The sequence below is a fragment of the Plectropomus leopardus genome, chromosome 12 (genome assembly GCF_026936395.1).
Source record: "Plectropomus leopardus strain MGB_pleo_1.0 chromosome 12, ASM2693639v1, whole genome shotgun sequence".
Lineage (NCBI taxonomy): Eukaryota > Metazoa > Chordata > Actinopteri > Perciformes > Serranidae > Plectropomus > Plectropomus leopardus.
Genome location: NC_142187.1, coordinates 22,110,974 through 22,125,888, shown reverse-complemented (window position 1 = coordinate 22,125,888; position 14,915 = coordinate 22,110,974). Strand labels below are relative to the sequence as shown.

Genomic DNA, 14,915 nt, shown 5'->3' with positions numbered 1-14,915 from the left:
CATGCATAAAAGGTTAATGATGAGATATAAAGTGCACACAGGTATGAAGGCTTATCTCTGTGCAGGAAATATGAGGGACATGCAAACCAAATCTGAAATTATAATTTTCTTGGCTAAACTCGGTTTCGACAAAAACAGAAAACAACATAATGTCATTATAAAGACATTACCTTTTATTCTACTTGGGTTTAAAGTTATCTTAAGAAAGCCAAAGATTTGAATACTAATTTTCAGAGATGATAATTTCCTTTTGTAATGGGACAACTGGCTTAATATAACGCTAACTATATAAAAATTTTAAAAAAAAACATTCGGGTGACTTCACTACACTTAACATTCGACTAAAAAAATGTTAGCGTAGCCTAACTAGACAGGCAACATTTGTGTGTGCACCACACAATGTTCTCTCCACTCCAATTTAAAACTGCCTGCTGAAAATATCAAGCTAATATTTAAGGAGTTCCCACCACCGCAGAATGATACTGGGAACAATGAACTCACTAAAAGCACATGTGAAGGCACCTTATAATGTTGGCGGGACTCATGCTTTTTGACCATTTGCTTTAATTTGGCATTCTCTACGACGTAAAATATATGTAAACGTGGTCAAATGTTTGCAGCGATAAACACTCTTGTGTAAGTAATTAGTCTGACACGTCTGCACCTGCAGTGGGTGTCTGAACGCTATGGGGAGACAGAGTCGCCTGCCAATCTGTTTTGTCTTATTCCGCTTATCGAAACATTCGGGTGATGCCTTCGTAAATAAAATCTCAGCAGCCACCCTGAGTGCTCTACCTCAAAATATAATAGGAGCTTAATAGGCTGTACCTGCAGTGGTCGACGTGGCAGTGGGTTATTTTTTAGAAATTAAGTCACTAAATGGTCTGAAAAAGTCGTTAAATCTAAAGAGAAAGATGCCAGTTTGGCAACACTGAAAGCACTGCTGTAAGGGAAAGGGGTGTGCTGGATTTATAAAAAAAAGAGAAGAAAAAAACAAAGATAAAACAAGAGCACCATCACAAAATCGTTTTCATTAAACGAGCATTCCTCAAGTAATGTAGCCTTTAATTTATATTATATACAAATTGTCATCTCCTGCACAGAAGACTCAACTTTAGTTCTCTTTTTGATATCCTTTAGCTCTGAGGAACACAAACATTTATGACACTTACACATTTTGTTCAGCAAGATAATCATCACTAATGAACACCACTTTGTTTTAAAGCTTAAATGCAATTGCCAGAAGTAAAAAGCTATTGCTAGGCTAAAACGAACTACATTGCGGTTGCAAGACTTCAACATCGTCACCGCAACGAGGCTGTAAAGTCGTGTTCAGAGTGGTGCGATGATGTTCTGTGGTCTCATTTAGCCATTTATTTTTTAGACACATAAAAGCTTCATAGTTCGTAAATGGGATGTTTACTGACAAGTTTTATATCGTAGACCAAAACATGAAAGTCTCCACCGACCTTATTTCAGGCAGCTATTTCAGGATTCTTTCCTGGGGTACTCTATTAGCTTCCACCTAAAATGCTTACTCTCTAAGATTTTTTTTCTGATGAATAATAATCTTAGTTTAATCATTTAACATACTTTATTTTATGTGCACATCTTCAGCTATTTATGAATGTTGTGGGTGTTGAGTGTCATTTGCACTTCTCTTAAATTATGTACTCTGATGTCTTACACACAGCAACTCTATTAGCCAACTGCTTCCTTTAAAGCAGTCATACATATTATAGTCATAATGGAAAGAGCATGTCACTACTGGGTCACCCTATGATTACACAAAACATTAGTTACAAGAAAAAATATATTTCTATTATTTCAGATGCAGGTTGTCTGTAAATATACCTCATTTAATTCTGATGCTTCTTTTAATAGTAGTAAAGGTGCCACAAATAAACCACTGAGGCTGTCACATGTAGCTCAGTATGAGTGGCAGAGATCCATATTGTCTAAGTATGCTGACTGATGAGCACAAAAACTTTTCTACAACTCAGCTGTTCGATGTTAGTCTATTCTATGTAAAAAAAATCAGACTGAAGAATACACCCTTACCTTTAAGCCTTAAACAAATCAAAATCAGTAAGCATGTAGGTGTGTATTATACTCTGTGATAATATGTCGGTATATTATACTATGTATTTCAGAGAACGCTTGCACCACCAATTCAATTAGGCCATTTCGACAGTAGTTTCTGCAGCAGTTTGAGGACAGAAAGGCCGCTCTGGCCTGATTAAGAGGCCTAGATAGAAACTCTGATGGGATGTGCAGACTGCCTGCATCTCATGACTACTGTCCCAACACGAACTTCCTAAACTAGAGCAGCTCTGTGAGATCAGGTAAAATGTAAAAATATTGTGGACCTGGACAAACAGTGAGCAAGAATGTTAGACATATGAAGTGAAACCCCATTTAGAAAACAGGACTGAGAAACTTACCAGTTGCAGTATATCCTCATCTTTTGGCATCACACAAAGTTCAAGAAAGTCACCACTGTTGGGGAAAAAAAATGAGATTTTCTAACACGGAAAATACAAAGGCTGACAGGAATCATCAAAACTAATTCATAAAAAACCTCACCTGTCTTGGATCAAGGATATAACCTCACAATAGGCTTTCCCGATGATGCTTGCTCCATTCACCTTTACTATTCGATCACCTGAAAGGGGTTAGAAAAACAGCAGCAATGACATTAGTAACAGAGAGGAGCAGTAAGACTGTAGGCAGACAAAATCAGTCATCTCTTATTAAGGATTACAGTAAGTATGCTGAAGTTTCTCTGTATCCACTAAAACATAAAATCACTGGTGTGTCTATCCAATAAAGGAGCACAAAAAGCATTTTCCCAAAACTATATGGCCTGGCTGATGTTTCGCTTCACAGCAGGAACACTGTCAGACCACTTCTGAAAACTGCACTTGTGGCAGTTTTTTCCGTTTTGCTTGCAACACTCTACAACGTCAGTGCATCAGCTTAGGGGAAGTTTTCTGTATGACATCAGTTACAGGATAATGCCTAGGTTCTTGTAATAGCATGCCTTCTGAGTAGTTAGATAACCAATCAATTTCTTTAAAAAAATCTATTAATTAAGGAGACTGATTGATGATTGGTTATTACCTGTGCAAAGACCAGCTCCATGAGCAGGGCCACCTTCCTTGACTTGCTTCACGAAGATGGTGTCCATGGGCTCTAACCTATTCCGCTGTCTCCCTGATGAAAAGAAAGAGGGCAGTATACATTCAAAAACAAGTGTGTAATGCAAACACATGAAAGTATACACATTGTAAATAAAATGTCAACATGATGAAGGTTGCACATGCAAACAGCAGCACAGAGTATTATTTTAAATGTGTCTACATTTGGGGTTTTACGCTACAAAGGAAGCAAGGAAGTAAAACTCCAAAAACGAACTACTTCATATTCTGGTAAAAGAAGTATATACTTAAAACTGAACCTAAAATGTGAAAAATATCTAGAAAGCCTACCAACAAGAGCCTGACTGAGCAGTAAATTGTTGCATGACATTTAGGTGAGAAGAGAGAACGGTTGTGTATGAGAATGAGAGAGAAACTGGGAGGTTTGTCACGAGATCTGGAGACATGTGAATCACCACGATGACAGCCCAGTGCTTGCCCAGATTACAACAGTTTTGAATAGACATGATCATTAATTGGTTCAGAAAAGAAAAAAAATCTCAATAGGGGGAAATGGTGTGATTTTAGGGAGTGGATAAAAGCAGCTAAAGAGAGGAAACCTGTTTGCTCATGCTGCTCCTGTCTCCTAGCAGCTGCATGGCTGGAGAAAAAAGGAAGGAAAGAAAGGAAAGAAAGAGGGGGTGAGAGAAAGAGAGAAGGTAGAGTGACAGTGTGCTCAGCTGCAAAAACTCCCACTCTTTCCTTATAAACGGAGAAATAGCCAGAAGAGCCAAAGAGCGGCTAAAATCCTTCACCAGTAGTTAACATTCTGATGGTGAGTCAGCCCACGATGGCTCACAAACTACAATGGATGGGAAGGCCAGCGAAAAAACAGGCGGGATAGTTGATAAAAATGTACTGAAAGTCATTTTAAAAAATCCTGACATGATCAAAGGATGAACAAATAAACATATTTAGTGTCAAACACACATTTATAACAACATGACTTTTGACTTTGTGACAGACACAATATTTCCAGCTAATTCTTAATGTTTTGAGTTTAAGTCACTGGAAAAAGGAAAACGAGTAATCATGCGCCTTCATCTTCCTCAGCGGTTAAATCATCAATAATAATCAGAATTAATCTGTGAACCTGTGAAAACCTCACAAACACAGACACACTTGTGCCTCCATTTTTCTCTCTTCCACACACGAGATTACTCATGCAGAATCACATCCTGGGGATTCACATTATGTAATACTGCAACAGGAGTCCCATACAACTACAGCTGCAAGACATGCACCCTCTGGTGGTATACTAAAGAACTGCATCACTTTCTCCACAATGGAGCTGTTCATATATACATGCATGAGCTACCATAAATATTTAAAAGTCTAGTGGAATCAACTCTGCCTTTTGTACCTTGAAGAACAAAACGTAATACGGACAGCCCATGATTGATTCTTCAACATTTACTCTACAAACAGTAACTGTACAATGTGTACCCAGTACACAGTGTCTTTGCTCTACAACACAGCTCGGGGCAATAAAAACACCTTGATTCTTTACTCTCTGAAGCACCACCCAACCATAGATATCATACATAAGCACGACCTAATTAGTGCTTCTGGCAAATAAAGGAAATGCCTTTTGTTTTCTATAATACCCAAAGGCAGATTGAATCAACATTTCATCTTGAGACAATAAATGTTGAGTGTTTCTTCACACCCAGAAAGAACCCTGTCCGAGCAAATAAAAACACTACCAGGTTTCATTTGCACTATTTTAATCAGCTGGTGACTAGAGAAAGAAAAAAAAATTAATATGCCTCAAGTGCCTACAGTTGGCTCTAATTAATGTTCATTTACTGAAAAGCTATTGAGGAGTATTTAAAAATATATATTGCAGAATGATATGTGAGTAAATATTAAACTTAAATAAGCAAACACTCAACAAATACCTCATAACATTAGCCTGACGTTTCAAAATGAACACTAACAACAATGTCTGTACACACTGAGCACTTGCAGCAAAACACAGACTTCATGACAGCTATGATTTAGGTAAAAGGCAACCTTTCTCGATGTGAAAGAGTCAAGAGTTGACAAGAGAACATTAGATCACAAGTGCACCCAAACTTGACCCCAGAGTTGTGACAGAGGAGCTTTGTCTTGAGAAGCAGTAGACTCTAATACAATAAGGGAATTGATGTTGCTGCAGCGCTTTACAGCGACACACTCATAACTCTGATGCAATGTTTTTATTCATAAATCAATGTTTTGGCACATATTGCCTTCTTCAGAATAAAACCACGCTTCATATGAATGACCACTTGTATCAAAGGGCGATCAACATAATGATGCCATTAGTCCTTCCAGCAAAACAATAGTAAAAGCAAGAGGTCTAAATTTTGACCCCATGGCTTAGATTGTAAAATACAAATAGAGCTGCTTTCAGTTTTGTGGATACAAGAATTTTTCTGCACACAAAGGTCTGATATCAAATGTGATAGTAATGTTTGGCCATTAACAACCCCAAAAGAAGTAGGTCTGATTTTAAAACCTACATTGCTGGTGTCTTCACAAATGTGCTTTAATGTTAGGCAACTTATAAGATTGATTTAAGACGGCAAGTCTCTTTTTGCTATTGTATAAATAAGGGGTCTTCAACGTTTTTTCGAGCCAGGGACCCCTTAGCTGAGAGGGACGGAGCCAGGACACCCCCCACTACATATATTGCATAAAATTGAGCCGCATATTAAACTAAGACAATAATAAAATGAAATAATAATTATTGGTAGATTCATATACATCAATTTGTTAAAGTTATATCGTCAATGTTGTGTACTGTTAATGAAATAGGGTTTTTTTTTATCAATAGATTTATTGCTAATAATTCATGGATTCATGTTAATGTGTTATTTCAGACACATTTTAATTAAAACTTTTTTTTATTAATTAAAACTTAAAATGTCAAGCAACAATTTGGCAACCTCCGGGTCGTGGACCCCCTGTTGAAGACCCAGAATAAAATCATTAATATCGCAGATACAAATTAAAGTTTTGGTAGCACTCTACATTAAAAAAATTAATCATGTTTTCAATCAACAAGAAACATTTTGCAACTGAGGTGAGATGAACAGATTGAAAACTTTTTTACTGCAATATGTTATCGCAATACTTGATGTACAGATTATCATCATAATGATCATAATCATGGTCTTTACTTTAATAAAACACACTCCAAAAGCATGGCTCCTTAAACATGTCCTCTAACTTAAGCTAATTACACACCAAAAAAAATGTATCTGCAAAAAAAAGCGGAACAACTTAAATGTGGCGCTTTCATGCGGCTGCCTACATGGATGCTACTTTAAATTTGAAAGGATGTCAATCTTGTAAATAAGCTTGTAATAAACTCACTTGTGCTTTTTCACAGAGGGAAATATCTAGATGCAATTTCAAGTTAGGTTGAGAGACTATTCATTATTCATATCCACTGGCTGAAAATGCTTTGGAGAAAAATTCAAGTTGTCCTTTAGACTAAATATATGATAGAGATCAAGTGTACTTTTAATTCTGAAGAGGGCATCAAGTGCCAAAAAAAGTAATTAGGAATGAAGAAGACTGCATCAGAGGTATAATTATGTGCCCTCTCCTCCCTCCTTTTGATTTATGCCTATTGCCTTTTTTTTGATGTGTTACTGTGACCAGGATAGCCTAGTCTGGACTAAAAATCATCCCAGGTTGCCTTTTTTTTCCCCCTTCCCCAATTTTGGCTTGCTGCCTGTGAGCCCCTGTGTGCACCATTATGCAACTGCCAGGGTTCTTTAATATTCTCTGGCTTACTCAGTCAGAAGCAACAAAGCTGCAGACTAAAGGGTCTTCTACAGGGTTTTGGTTTTTGGGTGTATTAAAAAGTCATGACTGCTTTAATGGGAGCTGGCTCTCCTGTACTGTTACATGAAGTTTAAATTTGGACGAGGAGCAGGCTGTGTGTGTGTGATTTCCCGTATATCCCTGTTGTTAAAGAAATCACAAAGTGGGTCACAGCAACAGTTCAAATTTGGAACTGAGACACCACAACAAATTGTATCATGTGGTTATGGGCAGCTGCAGCAAAAAGCATAATTGGACTGCTATTTAGAGCAAGCTCTATCAAGATGAGGAGCTGTGTTGTGGTTTTTAAAATGCCTTGCTGGCCGTTCGTGTGCACATTCATTATGTACATGCGTAGCATACAGTCCATTCAGGATTTTAATTGGATGAAAGCAACCATCATCATTAGTACAGGGCTGTACATGGCCACGTGACTATGTGCCCTCTGCTTTCTAATCATTGTTGTCTCCATGTCATATAACACAACAGCCCACATGATCTGTTGCACCATACAGTTAATCAACCCACATCTACAGCTAGGTGATGCAGAGTCACAGCATCAATACTGCAATAGGATACAATAAATCTTTTAGTTATCGTAATATTGCTTAGAGTCTCACTGACGTCAGAAGGCTGCTTTACAGTCTTGTGACATAAATGTCTGAGCTTGACTGAGTGTAGTTTTGTGTGTGAGTAATGAATTATGAATGCCACTAACTGTTAGGTCACGATATCAAATTGCTAATGTTTTTCCTTCATCAGTTTTTGTGTGAGAATATCTCCTTAAAACCACCAATACTCCTAAAATCATATGGTGTCAATACATATTGTGGTATTAGTTAAAAATTTCTAGTGATATTTGGTATTTTTCTGACACAATTGTCTGACTCAAGGGATGTCGGCTCTGGCTATAAACCTGCCTTTGCTGTGTGTTCCTCTGAGCTAACAGCGTACACACTGAAAATGGTAAATTTGGTAAAGATAGTGCAGTAAGCATGCCCGCTTCATTGTTTTGGTGTATTGCTGCTAAGATCTACAATAACTAAAATGAATCAATCAATGAACATCACCTCTGAAAAGCCCAGACTCATCTCGCAGGACTCTCATGCCTGATGTTTATCAGTTTTTTGACACCGACAGTCGGAGTTGTTTTGACATCTTTTTACCCTGGCAGCAGCATGCGCCCAGACATTGGCCCATTTTACACAGCCTATTAAAGACAGAAAGATCACACCTCTGAGCTACCACCCATTGTGAATGTGGGGACAGAGTTGTCTTTCCTTAGTAACAGCTCTGAATCAAGGTCTATGTAAAAGGGACAGGCGGCGGGACAGGACGATAGGGGATGACGTTCTGACGATGTGTTATGTGTATGACCCACTGCGGGAGTTTTAAAAAGTATCTACCAGCAGTTAGAGGCTGACTCAAAAAAGGAGAACATCTACCAAAAATGCAAATGGGAAAACAATGAGATTCAGGAGCTCCTTGGCCTCCAAGCAGAGGATAAGATCAGCCGCCTTGTTCATAGAGCACTGCCAACGCAAATGTCATATGTTACACTAGAGGCAGAAACTGTTGTGATAAACTTAAAGCCCATCGTATCATGTTTCTTTTGCTTCCAGGATGCCGACATGCCGTCTAAAGTCACCCACTGGAGCGGCACAATGCTGCTGTTCTTTGGAATTGTGAACAAATGTGAAGAAGGCACAGAGAAGAGACTTAGTAATGTCTCTATAGTGCGATTTCTGATTAAAAAGGGTTATTGACTTCACCTATGTGCTAATTAATTTCACTCAACTCGAGCTACTGTGATATCAGTGTAATAATGTTCTGGGAGAGCCGCATGCAGATAACTCTATGTCTGTGGTGTAAACAGGTCAGTCAGGCCTCACTTTCAGGGCACCGATTATCAAATTATGTTTGTCTTTTTTATAAAAGCAAGGCATGCAAGGTAAGTTTTCTTATATACCACCATTTAGACACAGGGCAATTCGAAGTGCTTTACAGAAGCACAAAAATATAATACATTGAGAAAACAATTAAATTGCACTGCATAAAAACCAAACCAAGTTCCCCCCAACACTAATCTGCAAGAGCACCATCACTGCGCCCCGAGTTTAGCACCACCAAAGACGATTGTGATTTGTGTGAAAATACACACAGGCCAAAGCATTTCTTTCTCCAATACTTGAAGGATAATGTGTGCTTCCAGACCTTTATTTAACGCTGCGGAGATAGGTATGGTTACAAGAGCCTTGTAACCCAACTGTATATGACGAGCTCTGAGGAAAATTAAAACAGATTTATGGGCTTTCCCCATGTGAAATGAAAACAAAGAGATTACTTATGCCTACAGTGTTTCACTTCCTCAACATGCTCACAATGAATTACAGTGGTGCTTTCCTGAACAATTTTCCTCTCCGAGGAATATAAACATCTAATGGAATTTCTGACTTCGACATGGATTAATTCCAGTGACAGCAACCTCTACACGGACAACAGAAGGCAACAGTCTAAACATAGAGATAAGCCCACAAACACAACTGGGATATCACAGTGATCACACTGAAATGGGACAGCAAGAGTTAACTCAATCACAGAGAATTCCTAACAGGAAAAGCTAAATGAAATATATTCTAGTTGAAGAAGCCAGAATGAGTACAATGCGTCTTTCTCTTCTTTCATTAAGAATTGCACGCAAGATTTCTGAATTTAAACTTTCCTTCTTGGCAACAATACAGCATTTAAAATCCAATCCAGGCTTTCGAATGACTAACATAGCCTTGCTTGATAAAATTAAGAGTCAACTGTGATGTTTTGGAATAAGATGTGACGCTGGTCAAAATTAAACATCACAGGCATAGCACCAACATATCTCCTCTGAATGTAAATTCAGGGTGTCTGCAGGTATCAGACATTGTAATTTAATGCTTTTTAAAACATTTTCAAGACATTTTTAACCAAATGTAAGATTGATTTCTGGACCAACATCTGTTTGTCTTATGCAAGCATTGCAGTAAACAAAGGTAAATAGTATATACATGATCCCATGCAGAAGTATGTTGTATGTAGGAATATAGTTATTAGAGTGCTACATGAATCTAGATTTTGCTAACAGATAAGTGCAAGTATAGAGTACAAAAACAGTATAAGGTTTAGTGGTAGATTTAAAGATTTGTAACTTTGTTGAGATGTTGACTTTCACACAGAGGAGCTCAACTAATTTTGACAAAAAATGAATTAAAAGATGGATAAATACAATTACATAAAATGTTCGTGGCAATTGAGACCACACAAGTTCAAATTTAGGACTATTAATTGACTTTTAAGGCATTACATTTAAAAAGTTGAATTTAAGACTTTTTAAGGCTTTTTAAAGACCTGCAGACACCCTGAAGCTAAAACCAGACTGATTATTTTTTGTTTTCAGCAAAAATTGAATATGTATTGTATTTCTACAGAATAACAAATCCTCAGCACTTTAAGGCCATGTTTTTTCTCAAATCTTTAAACTCCAGCATTTTTAGAGTCTCTCATATCTCTTTACAAAATTTGTAAAACATTACTGCTGGTTATCACTATTGCTTACGTTTTTTTTTGTGAAAAGATAACAATGGAGTAACAACCAAAACATTTGTAAAGGTGAAATGTAACGTAAAATGTCAGGGTGATATTGGGCAGGCCAAAAATGTGAGCGGAAAACAGGGATTTGGTAATTATCTTAAAGTTATGCCTGAGTAAATAACTTAGTATTTAAACAAATAATCATATAAGTTAGACCAAAAATTGATGTGAGGCCCTTCCCAGATAAGGGAGACAAAATAGAGAGGTAGAACAACCAGGGGAAAGAGGGTCAAACACGGAAACACAACCAGTAAAATTGAGGCCATCTCTTTCTGGCAGCCTTTTTATGGTGAGGGAGAAAAACAGCAAGAGAAACAAAGTGAAAACAATATGAAGAGGTGGGTCGGTGCGGGACAGAAACAGGTGGTGCTGACCAAACCTTTCATGCCTTCACAAAGGTCAGTGACACACAGGAGCTACATTGTTCTCATCGCATAAGGAAGCAAAAAGAGCCAAAGAGTGGACGGATTAAGAGTCATTAGAAGTCAGAGGCGCTGCTCTGACTCAGCAGTGCTGAAGGGCGGGCATGAAGAGGAACAGCTGAGTTTTTCTGCTTACCTCTACGGCCATGGTCCTCCTCCTGTAAAAACACAGAAACACTCAAGTGACTTTGTTGTTCACGGTCACAGAGCTCAGATAACAGGCTTTTGTTGACTCAGTGTTATCTCACGTGATAAGCAAACAATAATCAGGTGTATGAAACTCATGACAGCTTCTGACAAGTTTAAGAGCAAACACAATCAGGATATTTACCGGGACGCAGTGCATGGACGACTCCGGCGGGTACACGATGAAGTGGCGCAGGGTGAAGCCGAACCCCTGGGAGGTGCGCCGCAAACGCACGGTTTTAGGTCTCGGCCACGAGAACGGCTCGTCTTCTGTTGGGTATTGCGCTGTAGAATCAGCCAAGCCTCTCCACTCTGAGGATTCATCCTACAGAGAGAGAAAAGTGGAAGAGGGAATTTAAATTGAGAAGCTCCACTTTCACATTTACACTGATAAGATCTATGAGATTTCTGCTGAAAAATGTAGCTATGAAATTTTGAAACTGAAAGTTTAACTGTTGGAAAAACCCGGTGATTAAATCCAAAAACAAAGTTACCAGGGTCCCCAGACAGAGCAGTTACAACAAATAAAGTGCACAATGCTGCTACGGGTGACAAATGAATGCCAAAGGTCCCCGTGTCGTTTTCGCTATCTTATAAATGTAGCACAATAGTTGGGCGTAGGTATGGAAATGTTTTATGATACTGTCACAACAATATTTACTTGCCCTGCTTTATTCAAACATAACAGATCCTTTTCAAAGATAATTCCAGCTGTCTGGCATACATGTAGAGAGAGAGGGAACGTGGGGAGATGGATTTAACCCCCTGAAACCCAAGAAAATCTGCTTGATTTCTTAAAAAAAACACGAGAAAAAGAAAATGAGCAGTGAAATAAATTATTCAAGGACATTGTAAAACTGAATAAAAAGTACAAAAAAATAACCCAAGGAAAGAACAAACAAACAAGGCAAATAAGTCTTAAAAAGGGTGCTTTTAAAAGTATATTTAATTCCATATCATAATTTCAAATATGTAATTTTAACAATTAGAAATAGAGTTTTTCCCTAGCTCTTCTCATTCCTAGACATTTTCTCTAGCCCTTTTTAAAATAGTTTTTTTAATCTACTAATATCTTGCAATTTGTTGAACTTTTCTTTTTCCCGTGTTGCTTATTGCCGTTTTTCACATTTCTGAAAGAAAGCACACTAATTTGCTCAGGGTTCAAAGGTTTAAATACTTGTGAAAGACATCTGAAAGCAGCACAATAATCTCAAAGGGTTAACTAATTCCATGACTTTTCCAGGTTTTCCGTGACTGCCAGAACCCCGTGCTACTAAAACTACACAACTAAAGTCACTCCCAGTTTACACAAACAAATTACCTTTTCAGCTGAGTGCACTCAAGTTAACAAGAAAAGGTCAGTAATTTATTATTGCTAGACAATTTTTTTGTCAATGGGCATTTGAAAACATTACTAGCTGTCCAAGGTATACTGTAAAGTCATCGTATCCCACTTTCACAGCTGGAGAGCAGAGCACGTCAGGCTGCAGGGCTTTGGACACCTGCCCCCGTGTTTACTGGCTATTTATAGCCTGACACCTTTGTGAAAGCGACGAGCAGCAACACCCCCCTCTACACAGGTCTCCCCATATCATATTCACCGTTACAGTAGAAGTTTCAGGAATGCCTCACTGCAGTCTTATATTTCCAAACTGAAAAAGTATTTTTCCTCACCATGTCTCAAACAAACCCTCCCCCTCCCCCCCCGAAGCACAGACTTTCCTCCACAATGTGAGGAATTTGATGAGCTTGCATTCACGCTATCTCTGCCTGGGCAGATATGTTGAGTAAAATGTAGAAGATCACAGTGAATCACCTGCATGTTCAACCAGTATTTAACTATGATTAAGAAAGAATTTGCTGTTTGCCTACTTGTGATTAACACAGTGGCAAAACTAAACAAAAATCTGGATTATCTGACCTGTTCAGTATGTTTTGATTAAGAGAGAAATAAATAAATCCAAGAAGCTCTCCCACTTGATCCAGCTGTTGCAGAGAGCAACAAATGGGCAAAACCACATTTAAAAAAAAAACTAACACGAGCAACAGCTTGTTCACACCAACTTAAAACCAAAATCATCCCATCCAATTGCGCTTAGTATGTCACAGGATGGGCATTCAGCCTCACGCTCAATGGTTCATTAAAAATAAATTGTGTGCCTGGAGGGGTGTGCCAAGTTAAAGCTTGTTTCTCTGTCTTCTTTGCAGTATGTTTTAATGATTCTAACTTACGTTTTTTCTGCTTTTCTTTCTTTTGAATACATCGTCTCTATTGTTTTCATGTTATAACAACGAAGGGGTTGAATCAACAAAAAAATGCACAAACCTGTGATTAGCATAAGTGCCTGGTATAAATAAAGAAAGAAAGAAAGAAAGAAAACATAATAATAAGCAAGGGAGTAAACAAAAACAGTAGAATTTTTTTATTTATAATAATAATGAATTACATTTAAATAACATTTCCATCTAAATAATTATTATTAATGACTTATATATACATAGCAGATTCAGGACTTATATGAGTAACAAGAGTTCTATTGTGGGCCCTGTCTCCAAATACATTAGAAACCATCCCATATCCTTTTAAACTCTCCAGGTTTGTACCTCAAGACATACATTATTTTTTCGTTTGGTATGCATGACGCTAATTCATTAATCCCTCTCTTAGATGTAGGTGGTTGTTCATCTTTCCATTGCATGGTTTTACATTTGTTGGCTGTAATAAGGTCATTTCTAATACATTTTCTGTTTTCAACCATATATTTCTGAAAGAGACAGTTATATAAACTACTTGGAACAAAATGTATTTTAAGTTGGCACCCAGAGCTGTTGAACACATAAGGAGTTTAAACGTGCTCACTGTAGATAGTGAGGACTCATAGTACTACTGCAGCTGGCTGGGAAACAGAGCCGCAGGTGCAGCTGACACCCATGTATTTTGATGAAACTAGCAAAACAGGTTTTACTCTGCATAACCAAGCTTTGGCTGTTCTGTGATACCAGCACTTCCATGTTGTCTGTGTCTGAGCACTGGGTACGAGAAAACATTCAAATCCATACCCGGAGAGGGGCTTGTGGTGATATGACAAAAGATCAACTGGATGTTTGAAATGCCTGCATTGCTCCCCTCAAGTCTCAGGGCAAGCCAATCCCAGTCAACTGGACCTGATTTAGCAGCCAGTGCACGGGGCAATTTCCAATCCTCTGATCTTTAGATGTGGATGACAGAAGGGGGTGTGGGCCTCCTGACAGACACATGCCAAGCATTGCTATCTTTGCCACTTGCATAGTTAATACTGTTGTGACATTCCAGGTTAATAAATTCCAGACCCACATTCCCCTCATGGTTTCCCCTTCCTCTTATCTAAGAAAACAAAAATAAAAACGTTATTATTGAAGAAGTATTTCACCGATATACAGAAGGCCCTCACATATGCCTAGGTCGTTTCTGCAGTAGAAAGACGCAAATACTTCTGAAATTGGTGCTACATGACTAGAGACAACAGAGGAAAAGGGTGCTTTTGCTAAAAAAAGTAGAAAACCTACAACTACCAGAATGCATCTGGTGGATGACATAATGCTACCTTGTCTGTTCTACACAATTCCTATTTTTAAGCAAGAAATAGGCATTGCAGTAATATAATCTTGATTTATATTCGATCAG

At 38.1% G+C, this 14,915-nt stretch overlaps 1 protein-coding gene across 2 annotated transcripts in view; it reads right to left on the bottom strand.

Moving 5' to 3' along the window:
* arhgap21b (Rho GTPase activating protein 21b) overlaps positions 1-14,915 on the bottom strand; it is a 50,040-nt gene that overhangs the window by 25,611 nt on the left and 9,514 nt on the right. For both annotated transcript variants that reach the window (XM_088085516.1, XM_042497085.2), the window contains exons 3-7: positions 11,397-11,576; positions 11,202-11,223; positions 3,124-3,216; positions 2,587-2,665; positions 2,445-2,499 (exon numbers count right to left, since the gene is read on the bottom strand). In XM_088085516.1, coding sequence (XP_087941642.1) covers positions 2,445-2,499; positions 2,587-2,665; positions 3,124-3,216; positions 11,202-11,223; positions 11,397-11,576 — 429 coding nt within the window. The remainder of the gene's footprint in view (positions 1-2,444; positions 2,500-2,586; positions 2,666-3,123; positions 3,217-11,201; positions 11,224-11,396; positions 11,577-14,915) is intronic.